At 38.3% G+C, this 15,220-nt stretch overlaps 1 protein-coding gene across 1 annotated transcript in view; it reads left to right on the top strand.

Moving 5' to 3' along the window:
• GOPC (golgi associated PDZ and coiled-coil motif containing) overlaps positions 1-15,220 on the top strand; it is a 51,249-nt gene that overhangs the window by 25,349 nt on the left and 10,680 nt on the right. Inside the window, exons 2-3 of the mRNA XM_007956274.2 lie at positions 10,403-10,567; positions 12,397-12,420. Of these exons, the coding sequence (XP_007954465.1) occupies positions 10,403-10,567; positions 12,397-12,420 (189 nt within the window). The remainder of the gene's footprint in view (positions 1-10,402; positions 10,568-12,396; positions 12,421-15,220) is intronic.

Raw genomic sequence — 15,220 nt, 5'->3', positions numbered from 1 at the left:
TATGTGAACTGCTGTATGGAAAGTGAATTTGCTCTGTAAATCTTCACCAAAATTACAATAAATAATAATAAAAAGGAAAAAAAAAAAGAAAGAAATGCAGATGTGCTGAGGACCTGTGAGCTTGCAGCTGGCATCCTGAAGGAATAGTGGGAACCCCTGAATTTGGGCCAGTTGGGGATAAGTGTGAGTGTACTAGGAGCTGCCAAGCTTGTGGCTGTGTCTTGAAGGGTAATGGGATCCTACAGATGTATAGCCATTTATCTGAAGTCTTAGACAGAATAGTCTGAAGGACTGTGTCCTTTAATCTGTGAGATCTGACCTAACCCTAGGTAGATAGTGTTGGAAGAAGACAACCTGCGTTATAGTTAGGGACATAATGGAATTGAAATGATTTTAGATACACATTATCGTGTTTCCTACTCTTTCACAGTACAGTTGTTACTGATTTTGAATCATTTGAATAATGCCCTGCCACATTGATGAGTGAGTACTTCTTATGCCTCTTTACCTTCTTTCTTAACTCTAGAAGTTTTACTAATTTATTATAATTAAATTGTGGTTTGAAAGATAAATCATAATGGGACAAGCAGACAATATATGCCTATTGATACAACACAGTGAATCTAATTAAACTTGAAGCTGACAGGAAATACAAGGAATAGGGGAATGCAAAAAAGGGCATGGAGAGAACATCTTCAGACCTCCTGCAGCCTCACAGAGGGGAAACAGTCACCATCAGCAACTCAAGGCTTACTCCTCTGAGGCTAGACATGCTGTCACCCTCCAACCTTTTCACCAGTTCTGACACCAGCTGTCCCTCCCATAGCACCTGCTACTTCTCTGCTGGGCTTGATAATTCGTTGGCATGGCCACACAGAACTTACAGACGATTGTGGGGTTTATTATGCAAGTAACAGGCTGCAATTCAGGTTCAGGAATGCACTCAGGGTGCAGTTCTTCAGTCAGGACAGTCTCCCTTCTTCTGTGCCCATCTCTAAGGCACATCTCTTGGCCTGGCCTCAACCTTGCTCGGGCAAGTGTTACCAAACTCTTTTAGCTCTGCCAGTAGGTACACCTGTGTGGACCCCATTCCACCAAGCAAACCTCTTGTTCAAAGGCACTCTGCTTTTTCGTTCCATGGGCCAGCAAGGCCACCGCCCTGTCTTTTGCCTTTTGGTTCCACCACTGCAGTCTTTCAGCTAGAAGTTGCCAAGGAGGTCCAGTGCAGGGATCTCGGGTCCAAGGACATACTCCACTTCATCTCCAGTTCTCTTGATGGCAGTGAGATCACCCTTCTGTGTCTAGGAAGGCTTATTTTAAGCCAGGCAGAATGCCAAAATTAACCAATCCCAACATTAGAGTTCCATACACCTTATTTGCATGGTCCCACTCAGTAATCTGGTGGGAATCTCCAAGGCCTAGGCTTGAAAAGCCATACCAAGTAATTCACTATGCTGTTATATGTGTTACGTGCTGTCAAGTTGGCCCCGACTCATAGCGACCCCTCCTTGGGTTTCCGAGGCAGTATCACTACAGAAGTAGATTGTCCCATCTTCCTTCCAAGGAGTGGCTGGTGGGTTTGAACCGCCAGCCTTCTGGATAGCAGTCAAGTGCCTTAGGCACTATGCTACCAGCGCTGCACTACAGGGAATATATTAGATGACATCACAAAGAAACCATAAGGTAAATCCAGAATGCAAGTTGATACAATGGGAAAAAAAGAGAGGAGGATTTTATAGATTAAACTGCTGAATTTAAACTCTTTCTGAGCATGTGGACTTTAGCATAAGCTACATACACTGCTCAAAAAGAGTGTAAATATTATTGAAACACTTCCTTTATGCATTTATTTTGCTTCAAAGGCCATAAAACCCTATAGGTAATTTTTCTTTTGTTTTACCAAGAAGGACTTTCTAGACCAATCTTGTTTGGACTGTAAAGGTACAATCTTTAAGGTGTACCGAACATTATTATCTAGTGATACAACCAAAAACCGAACTCACTGCCGTCGAGTCGATTCGACTCATAGCGACCCCTCCTTGGGTTTCCAAGGGGGTATCTCTATGGAAGTAGATTGCCCCATCTTCCTTTCAAGGAGTGGCTCGTGGGTTTGAACCGACAGCTTTCTGATTAGCGGTCAAATGCCTTAGGCACTATGCCACCAGACCTCCCTACGTAGTGCTAGGTAATGTTAAATGTTTATAACTTTTCTTGATGGGCAATTTGTTAAATGAATAAAAGTTTGTAAGATATTTTTACCATACAGATTTGTTTGTTTTTCTGGAAGGAAGACTGGGCAGTCTACTTCTGTAGAGATACCGGCTTGGAAACCCAAGAAGAGGTCTCTATGAGTCCAGACCTACTGGATGACAGTGAGTTTGGTTTGGTTTTTTGGAAGTTTATCAGTTAAGAGCGTCTGTGAAAAGTGTTTAAAAGCTTGCTTTTCAAGAAGGTGTTGGAAATAATGTTCTGCTCTATTTAATCTCTTATGTAACAATTTATTATATTTAAAGAATAGGTTCAGCTATGTACACCTTGTTACCATTTATCAACAATCTCATTATCCAACATTTCGTATCTAGGATAATAATAACAAAACTACTATCCAGCTATTTTGTGTATTAATGCTATAACACCTGGCAGCAAGAAACACTGAGGTGTGAAACGAGAATAAAGCTGGCTGTGATGGTTAAGGTGATGTGTCAAGTTGGCTGGGCCGTGATTCTCAGTGATCTGGAAGTTATGCAGTGATGTCATTTCACGATTATGTAATGATGTATTCATCGTTGTGATCTGATGTGGTCATCCATTTTTTCATAATGCTGTCTTTGGAATCTTAAGGTAAAAAAGACCAAAGTGGATATCAGAAGAGACTCTAAAACTTGCTCTTGAATGGAGAGTAGCTAAAGCAAATGGAAGAAATGACAAGATGAAAGAGCTGAATAGAAGATTTCAAAGAGCAACTCAAGAAGACAAAGTCAGTTTTTATAATGAAATTTGCAAATACCTGGAGTTAGAAAACCAAAAGGGACATGCTCTGAATTTCTTATGCTGAAAGAACTGAAGAAGAAAAAAATTAATCCTCAAGTTGCAATATTGAAAGATTCTGTGAGCAAAATACTGAATGTTGCAGAAAGCATCAAAAGAAGATGGAAGGAATACACGAGAGTCCCTGTACCAAAAAGAACTGGTTGACATTCATCCATTTCAGGAGGTGGCGTATAATCAAGAACTGATGATATTGAAGGAAGAAGTTGAAACTGCACTGAAGGAATTGGCAGAAAACAAAGCTACAGGAATTGACAGAATACCCATTGAGAGTTTTCAACAAATATGGATGCCATGCAGGAGGCACTTAATCATCTGTGCCAAGAAATTTGGAAGACAGCTATCTGGCCAGCTGACTGGAAGAAGCCATATTTGTACCCATTGCAAAGAAAAGTGATCCCACAGAATGTGGAAGTTACTGAACAGTATCTTTAATATCACAAAGAAGTAAAATCCTGAAGGTAATTCAGAAAATGGTTGCCCAGTATATTGACAGAGAACTTCTGAATCCAGCTTACACTTCTGAAAGTTCTCTGACATTATAAATATAACATGAAAAATATGACAAAATTGGAGTAAAGTTTCTCTTTTATCAATAAATGTCAACAGACTCAATATTCAGTTTGATTAAGGGATACATAAAGGAATTCAGAAAGTTTAAAAATCAAAGGACAGGATTATAGCAAGTAAATAAAAATTAAAAAAAAGCAAAGGTTGCAAATGTGTTACCAGATAAGATTAATTATTTCTTGCTGTGTAACAGTTTGCCCCAAAATTTAGCAGCTTCAAACAACAGAAATTTTTTATCTCACAGTTTCTAGGCACTTTTGTCTGTCACATCTCAGGTAATCAAGGTGTTGGCTAGGGCTGCAGTCTCATCTGAAGACTTGACTGGGGAATGATCTGCTTCCAAGGCCATTCTCATGGTTGGTGGCAAGGTTCAGTTCCTCACAGGCTGTTGAACTGAGAGCCAGCATTCCTTTATAGATGTTAGCTGGAGACCTCCAATCCTTGCCACGTAGTCCCCTCCAGAGGGCAGCTCCCCTCCAGAGGGCAGCTCACAACTTAGCATCTGGCTTCCATCAGAGTGAGCAAGCAGGAGAGTAAGAGTGAGTGCATAAAATGTGGGCCAGGCTGTCTTTGTAACCAAATCTCAGAAATGACATTTTATTTGTTATGAGTGACTAATTCCAGGCCAAAGACCAGGAAAGGGGATTATACAAGAGTAAGAGTATCAGAAAGCAAGGATCATTGGAAACGGTCTTATGGCTTCCTGCACACAGAGAGAAAAGACAAAAACTTGTGAAAAACATTTGCACTTTATATCACAAAAAGCTAATATACCTAACATGTAGAGCTGCTACTGACTGAGAATAAAGGGATCAAAAGCTGATAGAAAAATGACTAAAAGATAGGCACAGACCATTCACAAAAAGAGAATTGCAAATGATTCTCGTCCTTGCACAGAATTAGAGAAAATTTAAAGTACTTTGAGATAGCATATATCTCATCCATCAAGATGGGCAAAAGCCAAGAAGCTGACAACAAACTCTTATTGTGAAGACATGGAGAAATGGGCATTCTTACACATTGCTTGTGTGTATAGAAAATGGCAAAATCCCCTATGGAGGGGACTTTGACAATACATAGCAAAATTACACATCAGCATAGCAACACACATGTAGGAATCTGCCCCAAAGATTCGCTGGCAAAGATATGAAATGATACATGTACAGGTCTGTTCAGTAGTGTGGCATCATTATCTCTGATAGCAAAAGACTGGAAGCCACCCACATGTCCATCAGTGGGACCTGGTTGGATAAACAAAACTAAGGAAGGAATAGTAAAATGTAAAATGGAAGAATGAATAGTTTTGGTGCAAATATAGATAAATGGACCAGCAGAATAGGAGACAGAGCCCAGAAACAGACCCTCAAATATATGAACGCTTTATTTATGACAAAGGTGGCATTGCAGAAAAATGGAGAAAAGATCCTTTCCATAAATGATGCTAGGGAAGTTAGATAGCCATAATGAAAAAAAAAAAAAAAAAATGGAGCTTGGCATCTCACACAGTGAACAAAAATCAGTTCCAGATGAAGTGTGGATTTAACTGACAACTAGAAGATCACATAGGAGAATATCCCATGACCCTAGGATATTAACGTATTGAACTACATTAAAGTTAAGCACCCTTCATCAAAATCACATTTGAAAAAGTAAAAAGACAAGCCTCAGAATGGGAAAAAGTTATTTGTAAATTGTACCCCATACCCAAACCCCAAATCCACTGTCATTGAGTCGATTCTTATAGCAACGCTTGTAGGAAAGAGTAGAACTGGTACTGAAGGAGGAAGTCAAAGCTGCAATGAAAGAATTGGCGAAGAACAAGGCTCTGGGAATTGACGGAATACCAATTGAGATATCAACAAATGGATGCCCCCTTGGAGGTACTCACTCGGTTATGCTAAGAGATTTGGAAGACAGCTACCTGACCAACTGACTGGAAGAGATCCATATTTGTACCCATTCCAAAGAAAGGTGATCCCACAGATTGTGGAAATTATAGAACAATATCATTAATATCGCACACAAGGTAAGATCTTACTGAAGATAATTCAAAAACGTTTGCAGCAGTATATTGACAGAGAACTTCCAGAGGTGCAAGCTGGATTCAGAAGAGGACGTGGAACAAGGGATATCATAGCTGTTGTCATACGGATCTTGGCTCAAGGCAAAGAATACCAGAAAGATGTTTGTTTGTGTTTTATTGACTATGCAAAGGCATTTGATTGTGTGGATCATGACAAATTATGAATAACATTGAGAAGAATAGGAATTCCCGAGCACTTGATTGTACTCATGAGGAACCTGTACTTTGACCAGGAGGCTGTTGTTCGAACGGAACAAGGGGACACTACATGGTTTAAAATCAAGAAGGGAGTGCATCAGGGTTGTATCCTTTCCCCACACTTATTCAATCTATATGCTGAGCAAATAATCTGAGAAGCTGTGCTATATGAAGAAAAACATGGCATCAGGATTGGAGGAAGAATCATTAACAACCTGAGATACGCAGACAATACAACTTTGCTTTCTGAAAGTGAGGATGACTTGAGGCTTTTACTGATGAAGGCTGAAGAATACAATCTGCAGTATGGGTTATGTCCCCATATAAAGAAAACAAAAATCCTCACAACTGGACCAATGAGCAGCATCACAATAAATGGAGAGAAGATTGAGGTTGTCAAAGAATTCACGTTGCTTGGTTCTACAATCAATGCCAGTGGAAGCAGCAGTCAGGACATTAGACGACGTGTAGCATTGGGAAGGTCAACCAGGAAAGGAACTGTTTCAAGTGCTGAGGAACAAGGATGTCTCCTTGAGGACTAAGGTGCATCTGACACAGGCCATGATATTTCCAATTGCCTCATAGGCATGTGAGAGCTAGACAGTGAATAAGGAAGACCGAAGAAGAGTTGATGCTTTTGAGTTGTGGTGCTGGCGAAGAATGCTGAAGGTACCGTGGACTGCTAAAAGAACTAACAGATCTGTCCTGGAGGAAGTGTAGCTGAGATGCTCCTTGGAAGCGAGAATGGCCAGACTTCATCTCACCTACTTTGGTCATGTTGTCAGAGGGGACCATTCCCTGGAGAAGGATGTCATGTTTGGTAAGGTGGAGGGTTGACAAAAGAGGGGAAGGCATTTGATGAGATGGATTGACACATTGGCTGCGACAGTGGGCTCAAGTATAGCAAGGATCATGGAGCTGGTATGGGATCGGGTAGTGTTTCATTCTGCTGTGCATGGGATCACTATGAGTCGGAAACGATTCCACAGCACCTAACAACAACAACAGCATGTTATGCCAGTTGAGCTTGATGTCCCCTGCAACTATGGTCCCGAGCTACTCGTTCCCTCTGGGTAGCTGGCTGTGGCCAGTAAGTGCTACAACCTTGTCCCTTGTCGGCGCTACTATATACCTGGAAATTCTTACAGAACATACAAATACACTTGTAGAAACATTGTCTGACAGCATTATACATTGTCGTGGGTACACTGCCCCCTGCATAGACATACCTGATCATTCATATTGTGCACCCGTCTATCCACCCGTAGATCAATGTTTGCTTTCACTGGCAACACATTACTGTATGTGCAAAAGGGTTCACCCAAAAGGGTTCATCTTTGTGGTCTGTACCTCCCGTGCTCCTCTCTCTGTCTTCTTCCTAAATGCCACCGTGTTAATCACTCACATTTGGTGTATTGCCTGCCTCTTCACCCAAATCAGTACTTGTCTCCACCTATCTAACAGTGTTCTCTCCCCTCCCCTCCCACCCCTGGTAACCAACAAAGAAAATTTCCTTCCATATATAAAACTTTTTACAATAACAGACTAACACAATATTTGTCCTTCTGTGATTGACTTATTTCATTCAGCATGGGGTCATCCAAGTTCATCCATATTATGCAGTGTTTTGCAGATTCTGCGTTTTTCTTTAGGGCTGCATAGTATTCCATTGTGTGTATGTACCATAGTTTGGTTATCCATTCTGTTGATGGGCACCTGGGTTGTTTCCATCTTTTGGTTATTGTAAATAGTGCTTGATAGCAACATCATTTTAATAGTCAAAACTGAAAACAGCCCAAATGAGTTGTAGAAAGTATCATTAATAAGTTGTGATATATTGGATTATTACTCTTCTTGTAAACTGTTACATACTAATACAATAAATACTGTATAGCTGTGAAAAGGAGTCAGCTGCTACAGAGAACACCATGAATGACTCTCGGAAACATACTCTTGAACTAAAAAGCCAGGTATAAATGAATCCATACTATGTGATTTCATTTTTATAACATTCAGAAACAAGTAAATATATCTATGGTGTTAAAAGCCAGGGTAATGTGATTACCTTTGGGGAGAAAGGTGAAACTACTTGAGAGGGGGTGACAAGGAGGATCCTGGGGTGCTAGTACTACCAGTTTGTTGTGGTTACATGAATGTGTATACTGTCTACAATACATTATGATTTGTCTGCTTCTCAGATGTAAGTTATGCATGAATAAAAAAGTTATAAAAGGAATGAGGAAGCTGTCCTGATAAGGGAGTGATTGTAGACAGAGGAAAAAAGCAAGCTGCAGCGCTTTTTACGTTATATCAGATTTTTGTTTGATTTAGAGTGTACCATTTATGCCATTACCCAAGCCCCAGTCCCTGACCTTCTGTTCCCCCCTGTAACTCACTTTTAGGGTATTTCTCATTTCTGTGTTCCTAGTTGTAGCCCCAGCTCCAACTTTTCACTTTTTCTCTATTCCAGCATTCTGGGGATATAGTTCTTACTGACTCTGTCAAGATTGACACAAAATCAGCATGTCTAAAACTTGAACTCATCTCTTTTATGTCAAAATAAATTTATCCTAATCTTACTATAAGGAGCTTTGGTTAAAGCTTTGTGGTTGAAACATTGAGCTGCTAACAAAAAGGCCAGCAGTTCAAACCCGTGAGCCACTCTACAGGAGAAAGATGAGGCGGTCTGCTTTTGTAAAGATTTACAGCTTTGGAAACTCTATAGAGCAGTTCTACTCGGTCCAAAAGGGTCACTCGGAGTCAGAATTGGCTCAGTAGCAGTGGGTTTGGTTTTTGTGTCTCTCTGCCTCTTTGCCTTCGCTAGTCTTCTTTCCATCTCTACTGCTTCACTGCTTTTATTTTGTCTTTGATGTCATTTCCTTCCAAGCATGTCCAAACTCTCAGTATCAATCCTTTTCTCACTAACCTCTCAACAGCATTTTACTTTGAATTCTTTGGGACTGGGCCAATTATATGCAGTAAAATTTGGCTAAAGCCAGAATCTGAGTAAAGCTGAAAATTGTTAGAAAGTTTCCACTAAAACAAGCAGAAGAAAAGTGGTAAGACTACACCCTGTCAAGGAAGAAAACTTTTAAGACCTGGAAAAACAAGACAGTCCTGTGGAGTTTCGGATTTCACAGTTTTCATTGTTTTATATGTGTATATATAGAGAGAGAGTGCCAGCCAGCCCTGTTCGTGGAATGGTTAAGCACTTGGTTGCTAACCCGAGGGCCAGTGGTTTGAACCCATGAATCTCTCTGCAGGAGAAAAGACCTGGCAATATGTTTCCATAAATATTTCAGCCTAGGAAACACTATGGGGCAGTTCTGCTCTGTCCTTCTGGGTTGCTCTGAGTCAAGATCAACTCAATGGCAGACAACATATATATTGCCACGTAGTTTTTCTTTAGTTAGCTACATGTATATTTATCACCTTAACTGATAGGGAGGTTTTGCAAAGGCAAAAATAATTATCCTCTGTAATTTTTCATTATATTATCTACAGTTTTTTTTCTGCTGATGCCTGGCATAGTTTCAGGTCTTTTGATACTTAATAAAATTATGTTGAATTGAATAGGAAACAAAGGCCTTTTCTTGATCTTTTATCTCCTGTCTAGTTAGGAAGACCACACGCACACAAGGGACACATCTGTGAATAATTGTAAAACAGTATATCAGTTGTGCAAAAGTTAAAAACTTCAAATTGAACACATAAGTGGGCATGATGAGTTGTTCTGCTATACTGTAACTGAAAGCTTGCAGTTAACTGTGATCTTTAGGCCTCCTGGAGTCCCAGTAGCTATCTTTTTTAAGCACCTTTTAGCCTTTTGCTGGGTTATGGCTAGTGGGGGGGGGCACTTGTATTTTCTGTCATGGAGCCAGTATACCACTTCTGGCCTTTATACCATTAATGGACCACTGTAGCATGTATTACCTTTACAAGATGGTGAACCATCTTGTACCTGTGTATATTTTCATAAGCTTTGTAGATAAAGATGGAGCAGTGGAAAGGCTTAAGAATAGTAAGCAGAGAACAATGGAAATGGCATTCTGTCATTAGAAAATAATATTTAGTAGAATTGTCTTGCCTCTTAAATATCTCACTTCTGTTGTTGATTTTCAGAGCTCTGGTAGTGTAGTGCCTAAGGCACTTGGCTACTAACCAGAAAGCTGGCGGTTCAAACCCACCAGCCACTCCTTGGAATGAAGGTTGGGCAATCTACTTCTGTAGTGATACTTCCTCGGAAACCCAAGGAGGGGTCGCTATGAGTCGGGGCCAACTCGACAGCACATAACAACAACAACAACAACAACGGCAGTGGGTTTGGTTTTAGGTATTGTTGATTTTATGTCAGTTTAGATGGATGCCCTGTATCTTAAATAATAATTCCCAAGTGTTCATCTGTTTATTTCAGAGATAGTCTCTGTGTCATTCTTGAATCATAATTATAGTGAAAATAAAGGGAATTATAAATGCTTAATTTTTTCATTGTTGTCTTATAAGGCGCAGTTGGTGGATCTGAAATCGGAACTGACAGAGACCCAAGCTGAGAAAGTTGTATTGGAGAAGGAAGTACATGATCAGCTTTTGCAGTTACACTCTATCCAGCTTCAGCTTCATGCTAAAACTGGGCAGAGTGTTGATTCTGGTACCATCAAGGCAAAACTGGTAAGTAGGATACAGGCCAGCATATCTACATCTGTTGTAGAGGATGTATAGGACAATTTTTAATGAGACTTTTTTCATTGTGAGAGGTAATATGTGCTCAGTGTGGAAATTTTAGGAAATACAGAAAATGTAAAGATTCTCATCATGATCCTAGTGATACTTAGAATTTGTTTTTGCTTTTAAAAAACATATGTATAAATACACTTAAAAGTTAGTGTGATTATTGCATGTAAACAATTTCTCTCTTACTCTGTTAGGATTAAGTTCAGTTGCATATAACAAATCCCAAGTAACATTGGCATTATTCTTGCATAGTATTAGAAGTTATTTGTCTCTCAGTAAAAGCCCTGAAACAAGCGATCAACTGATATGGCAACTCTGTGATACTAGGTTTGCAAGTTCCTTCTGTCTTTAGATGATGTCCCACCATCTTTAACTCGTGGCTTCTATGTGATTTCTTTATATGTACATTCCAGGCAGGGAGAGGGACGAATCTAGGGGATTCAGAAGGATGCTTCCCAGCTGCATTAGACCTTCCTTCAAGAACTTCATTATGAAATCTCCAGCAATTTCTGCTGAAATCTCTCATTAGCTATCCTCATATAAATGGTGGTATCTTAATTGGGCACGTGGCTGCCTCCAGTAAAATTGGAGTTCTGTTAGTAAGGAAGAAGGAGGAAATGGAGTTGGGTGCTAACCAGCAGCATATTCTTTCTTTGGGTCTTAATACATTGTAAGCATTGAATGCTTTGTAGTAATCTGCATAATGTTTAATTGTATGGATTTTCTATAATTAATCATTGTTCTCTTAATATAAGTTGATTAAATAGAATGTTTTGGAGGTTTTTTTTTTCAGTTTCATCTCAGTTTAACCTCATGTGTATTGAGTGTGTACTGTGCATTAGACACTTTGTTAACTATGGGGAGCACAGTAATAAATAAGACAGATAATATTCCTGCCCTCACATAACTTGAGAGAGGTAGGAGAGGAAGTGATGTTGATGAGAGAAATGCCTGCTTCAGCTTTAAGTTTCATTTGTTTTCATCCTGTTTGAATACTTAATTAGTTCTAATATTACTATGTTAGAATTTATCTAAATGACTGTTTACATTCTCCTAGAGCTGTATGTTAAAGAATGTGTTATATGACATGTTAGTAATGAACTGTGAGTCTGGGGACCTGGCTTTTATTCTTTGCCTTGCTAATAAGCAGCTGCTCCTCGGAAGGAAGGTTGGGCAATCTCCTTCCGTAGTGATACTGCCTCGGAAACCCAAGAAGGGGTCGCTATGAGTCGGGGCGACTCAATGGCACATAACAACAACAACACTAAGCAGGCACAGTGTGAATTGGGACAATTAGCTTGATCTCAGGATATCAGTTTTCTCATTGTCAAAAGAAAGGATTGGACTGTGTAATCTCTAAAGTCACCTGAAATTCTGTGAATCTAAGTTATAAGTGTTGCTTTATTTAATGGAAATGAAAATCAGATGTTCATTGCTGCTTTTGGATACTTGATATTAACATTGAGAAACAGTATACATTTTCATTAGACAAAAATATGTCTGAAATTTTAGCATTAGTATTGAAACAAATTTGAAATAGGAAAGAACACTGAACTCAGTATATTAATCTTGATAAAATAAACATTTTATCTAATATAGTAAATACAGTTAACTTGTTTATGGTTTTAAAAATATATTTGTTCTAGTGAACTTTATACTAAAATGATACTCAATATGTGAGGGTTTTCCTTGTAATGATTATACCCTATTTAAATTGACTTGTTTGACATTTTTCTAATTATGAAAATTTTTTCTTGTATCTTAAGTCTGTCCCCTCTGTGGAGGATCTGGTAAGTATGGCAGTGCTGTTTTGCTTCCATATGTCATGCTGAAGTGCTCTCAGTGTTTTATATGGGTATTACATGTTGTCACTCTTTGTATTTGAAAATGGTGTTAAGGATGGCCATTTCTTTAGTGTGCAAATCACCTGAAAAGTTCAGTGGGTGGTCCATTACTCTTTTCTCACTGCATGCTTTAAAGATTTTTCTTCTTTGTGATTTATAGACATTATTTGCAAAACTCTTCAGTTTTTGGCAGCTTCTGAACCTTGTCACTTCCTCACACCTCTACTTTAGAAGAACAGTTGGTTTCTCACTTGAGTGGACTGAAGATAAACTCAATAGGGCTAGTAGCTAACTCCACCCCACGTTTCTGTTTGAATTGATTTCCAGAGAAAGAATGTGCATGTTGGGTTCTTATTTATCCATTGAGTGTATTACAACTTTTCAGCAATCTTGAGAATAATTTTATGGTCTTTGAAATAACTGAATTTGAAATCATTTGACAGATTTTACTGTAGAAAATAACAATATAAATTTTTAGTATTTTTATCACTACCTCAACCTAAGCAGTTCCAATTTGTCTTATGGCTTTATTTCCTTTGAAATGTATTGTGTGGATATCTAAAAACAAAGTGAGCTTCTTGCTTGTTCCTTAATACACAACAAGTTAACTAAGCAAAAAAGTGTGTTTTCTTTAAATTTAGAAGTGATTAATTCAATTTTTTAAAATTCTATTCTTGCTTGCCTTGTTAATTTTGGGCAAGAGAGTTTATCAGACTTGTTAGAGGTTTGAATCATTAAAATGAAATAGTAGCTTAATGTGTTTCTCAGATTTCATAATGTAGTATAAATAGCTTAATAAAGTAATGCATTTAGAATCCTCAACATAAAATTTATTTTGTCCATAAACCAAAACAATCTTTGTCTTCTAGAAGCTCGTTTTCTAAATCAAACAGCATTAATCTCAATAAAAACTTATTTTTGTTTATGTTGTCTAAACTGGTTTCTTTTGGAACTGATACCTGCCCTTTTAGGAAATAGATTCTGAAAAATACTGAGATGTTTATAATCCCAGACTTGTAAAAGGAAGATTCTAGATTATTCCTTAAATGTTTGAAGAACAATATCTAGAAATAGTGTTCTAATGGTTGTATTTTTCACAAAAGTCAAAACAGCCTGCTAATCATCCTTCTGTTTGCCATATACATAATAAAAAATATTTTAAGTCAAAGAAGTGGTAAATATATCCAACATATAGTAGTTGTACTTAGGTTTACCTTATAGATTATTATTTGCGTGTGTATGTGTATGTGTATTTAAGATTATGGTATTCATTGCCTTGTATTTAAATATATATTAATTTTGGTCAAAAGAGTAGACTGAGACAAAATGTTAAAGTTGTGCCAAAATATATCCCATGAATTGCTAGAAATGTGCTTAAATTTCTTTCTCAGTATTCAGAATAAAAAGAAAAATACTTACAAAACTCAGTACCCATGCAACAGAAAATCATTTGCTCATGAGAAACATTTTTCCTGGTGCTGAGGTTGATTTCTAGTTACGTGCTCATGGAAGGGACATTGTGCTTTAGTGACCAGTGTCCTCTACATCTCATCGACTCATATAGCCATATTTTCAAGGGCTTTTGATTCTGTAAGTCAGTAAAAGTTCTACTCAGGATAGATGCAGATTTATAGTGTTTGGGTGGTTATCTTATCCAAAAATAACCCCTAACGTATGTCAGGGCCTAACTCCTCATTCAGCTCTCATTAGTGTTTTGTTTGGCCATGCAGTTTATGTGTGCGTTGAATTTGAATGTGACTGCCCTTAAGCAGTATTTTGTGCCTTCTGTTTTCCACTCTCCTTTGTCTTGTAGCAGCTGCCTGTCTGTTCTGTGCTTGGGTGCTGAAGGCATTTACATGCATAACATTTGGTCTATACATAGGAATAAACAGACTGTACCTTTAAAGTCGATGGAACATATTTCTCACATGTAAATTTGTGATAAAATTTGATGACAACTATCTTGAGGTTATATTCTCTGACACCTATAGATTCACATACATGGACTGTTCATCAAGTGGAGCATAGCATGGAATCCGCTTGTGAAAGTTAAAAATGGGTCGCCATCCTACCTCTTTGGAGGTAAAGGAGGCCAGTGTTTTCCTGAGAAGACAATTCTGCATCCACTTTAACATAATAGACAAATGGATGAGCCCCATCCCAAAGTTCCCTGATAATCTATACCATAGATATGCTTTTCTGTAGAAATTTTTCATTGTGTTAATGTTTTAATGCAGCTATTAACAGTATTTCTTCATGACTAGCATTTCTTCAAAGAATGAGAAATGACTATTCTCATTTAAGCATTGTAAGTTTCTTGTAATCCTCCAAGATAAATTAGCTATAAAATGTATCCGTAACTTATTTTATAAAATGGTTGCATAAAAAGTCAATGAAATGTTTGGGCACAACCAACAAAGTGATTTATTTTTAGTCTCTTTTGAGTTATTTTCAGAAAGTAAAGAGCAGGTTCAGTTATCCATTGAAACCACTCCTATTAATATGTGATAACATTGGCTTAGAGAAGCCGCCTGCTGTTTCTGTCCTCAGTATCAGCATGCGTCAAGGTGTACAATTATCTGGAAGTAGTTTTAAGACTTTGTGGGACTAGTGAAAAAGAAGGGAATCCAAATGTTTCTGTTGTGTTTTATAGCAATGAAGTGCCAATTTTTTGCTTTCACTGTCAGTGTTATACACTGTGTGCTTTTATGTATTTTCTAGAACGTGAACTGCTGAAGAGTCTTAA

Source organism: Orycteropus afer, unplaced genomic scaffold, assembly GCF_000298275.1.
Source record: "Orycteropus afer afer isolate SDZICR_OR568_19922 unplaced genomic scaffold, OryAfe1.0 scaffold00596, whole genome shotgun sequence".
Classification (NCBI taxonomy): Eukaryota; Metazoa; Chordata; class Mammalia; order Tubulidentata; family Orycteropodidae; genus Orycteropus; species Orycteropus afer.
This window is presented reverse-complemented; position numbering and strand designations above follow the sequence as displayed.